Source organism: Sinocyclocheilus grahami, unplaced genomic scaffold, assembly GCF_001515645.1.
Source record: "Sinocyclocheilus grahami isolate Dianchi unplaced genomic scaffold, SAMN03320097.WGS_v1.1 scaffold18176.1, whole genome shotgun sequence".
Classification (NCBI taxonomy): domain Eukaryota; kingdom Metazoa; phylum Chordata; class Actinopteri; order Cypriniformes; family Cyprinidae; genus Sinocyclocheilus; species Sinocyclocheilus grahami.
The window spans coordinates 1-2,184 of record NW_015516993.1 but is presented as its reverse complement, the minus strand read 5'-3'; the positions used below and the strand labels follow the sequence as shown (position 1 = coordinate 2,184).

Sequence of the window (2,184 nt, the reverse complement as noted above, 5' to 3'; positions counted from 1 at the left end):
TACACATTTGAAATGTGAATTTGAAATTTTCCATCAGTAGGGTACAAAATGAGTCATTTTCCTTCCAACAAAAGGTCAGTAAAAGGAGGTGTTTAACATTCAGAAAAGTTGATTTTGAATTTTTTTTCCTAATTGATTTTTGGATGATACTAAACATTGGGAATCCAAATACAATTTAAAACTCACATTTGTGTTTTTTTTATTTTCTAGTATGAATATATACATATAGTAACAGGGTCACAAACTTTGCCCGTCATAACTGAAAACTGTAAAGAAGGTCAAGACCACAAAGGGGCAGGCCATCATTTAAAGCAGTGATAAAAGACATTTGATGCGTTTAAAAGCAACTTTGAATTTTTTTTAATACAATAGTTTCAAAACAAAAGATTTGTCCCAATCTGGAACACCCTATTCATAAAAGGTTTGATCAAACCCAAAGAGCATTCACAGGAATCCATCAGAAATAGTCTACAGCAATGCTGCCAAAGAAATTAAACTGCACCTGAAGACATCAGTTTTACCAAGATATGCTGGAGCAGATCTTGTATCGAAGGAAAGCAAAACATATTTGGAGTAAAGTAGCAAATTCTGCATCTTGCGTCATCACTGAATGTCATGTGGTAGAGAGCTATATAAATGACTGTGGTGGTCGTACCTGCAGCGCGTTATGAAGATGAGTGCAGCGTATGGCCTGTTGCTCTCAGTGGCTTTGACGAGCTTGATACTGACTGGTTAGTAAAATCATGCTTAACTGATTATAAAATGATAACTGAACTGTTTTTTGTTATCTCAAACGTGCATTTTTATTTGCTTAGGCACATTTGGAGCTGATATCATCAATGGCAAAAAAGCCAAGAAGAACTCCATGCTGTACATGGCATCAGTGCAGATTGATGGAAAACACAATTGTGGAGGATTCCTGATCAACCCGAGCTATGTGCTCACAGCCGCACACTGCGATAAAAGGTAAAACCAACTGTTAATCTGGAATATGTTTGGTGTTCAACAAAACTGTTTACTAATATGCAATTATGTTCCTGTTATGAATAAAGTGGTAACATGACCGTGATCCTGGGCACCCACAACATCAGTCCACAAGGAGCACATTTGAGAAGATATACAGTGCAAAATAGACATAAGCACCCATCCTACAAAGATGCCAAAACTGGGAATGACATCATGCTTCTGAAGGTACAATATTCATAAATAAATGTAAATATATTAACAATATTAAGTTTATTATTAAATATAAATGTATAATTAAATACTTAAATTTTATTTTAGAATTTAATAATAATACATAAATTTACATTTTAATTATAAATTAAATAATTAGATTAAACAAACCATTAATGGTAATCACAAAGACCACACTTTTCATATGTGAAATTTTAGCTGTCCAAGAAGCTGAAAACAGGCAAAGGTGTGAAAACCATCAAAATCCCGAGCAAGGACAAACCCCTGAAGCCAAAGACCAAGTGCCAGGTTGCAGGATGGGGTCAAACTGAACAGGAAAATGTGGTGAATGATCTGCTGGTGACAGATGTGTCACCTATCAACTCCTCCATCTGCCAGACAATGTGGAAAAAAGTGCGAGTGAATCTCCCCAAACACGTCCTGTGTGCTGGGGGTTTCGGGACCAAAAGTGGCGCTTGCCAGGTACGTCTAAAGCAATATTTTGGAGGAAGTTCATATTCTGTGAGTCTATATTCTTCTGGACTCAATATAAAATGTGTCTGAAATCAATCTCAAATGCATTGTCATTGCAGGGTGATTCGGGTGGACCGCTGGTGTGCAGTGGGACAGCAGTGGGAATTGTCTCTTTCAACATGGGACGCTGTGACTACCCAAATGTTCCCAATGTTTACACTGAAATTTCAAAATACAGATCCTGGATCAAGGAGGTGATCAAAGGAGGTGCTTGATGCCTATGAAAATGCATTGTTTTGTTGTGCAGTATGTCAAGCTCAGCTTTTATGGTGCCATGTGAATGCTCGCTGTCAAACTTGTCAATAAAACTGAGAAAAGAACAATAAGCAATGACTCTGCATTTTTTCTTTCTAAAGCACCACTTCAGAGAGAGCGAAACCGGGGGCTGTTTAATTCTCAAACACTGCTAAAGCTCACCACCACCACCACCACATCCTTGTTAAACAAAAATAAACTGGGGGGGGGGGGGGGGGG

At 37.8% G+C, this 2,184-nt stretch overlaps 1 protein-coding gene across 1 annotated transcript; it reads left to right on the top strand.

Moving 5' to 3' along the window:
- The first annotated feature begins 420 nt into the window (after positions 1 to 420).
- Positions 421 to 2,055, top strand: LOC107579566 (kallikrein-7-like). Its single transcript, XM_016265380.1, has 5 exons — positions 421 to 731; positions 816 to 966; positions 1,053 to 1,191; positions 1,396 to 1,659; positions 1,770 to 2,055. Exons 1-5 carry the CDS (start codon positions 668 to 670, stop codon positions 1,923 to 1,925), a joined length of 774 nt encoding a protein of 257 aa, XP_016120866.1. The 5' UTR covers positions 421 to 667; the 3' UTR covers positions 1,926 to 2,055.
- Positions 2,056 to 2,184: the final 129 nt, after the last annotated feature.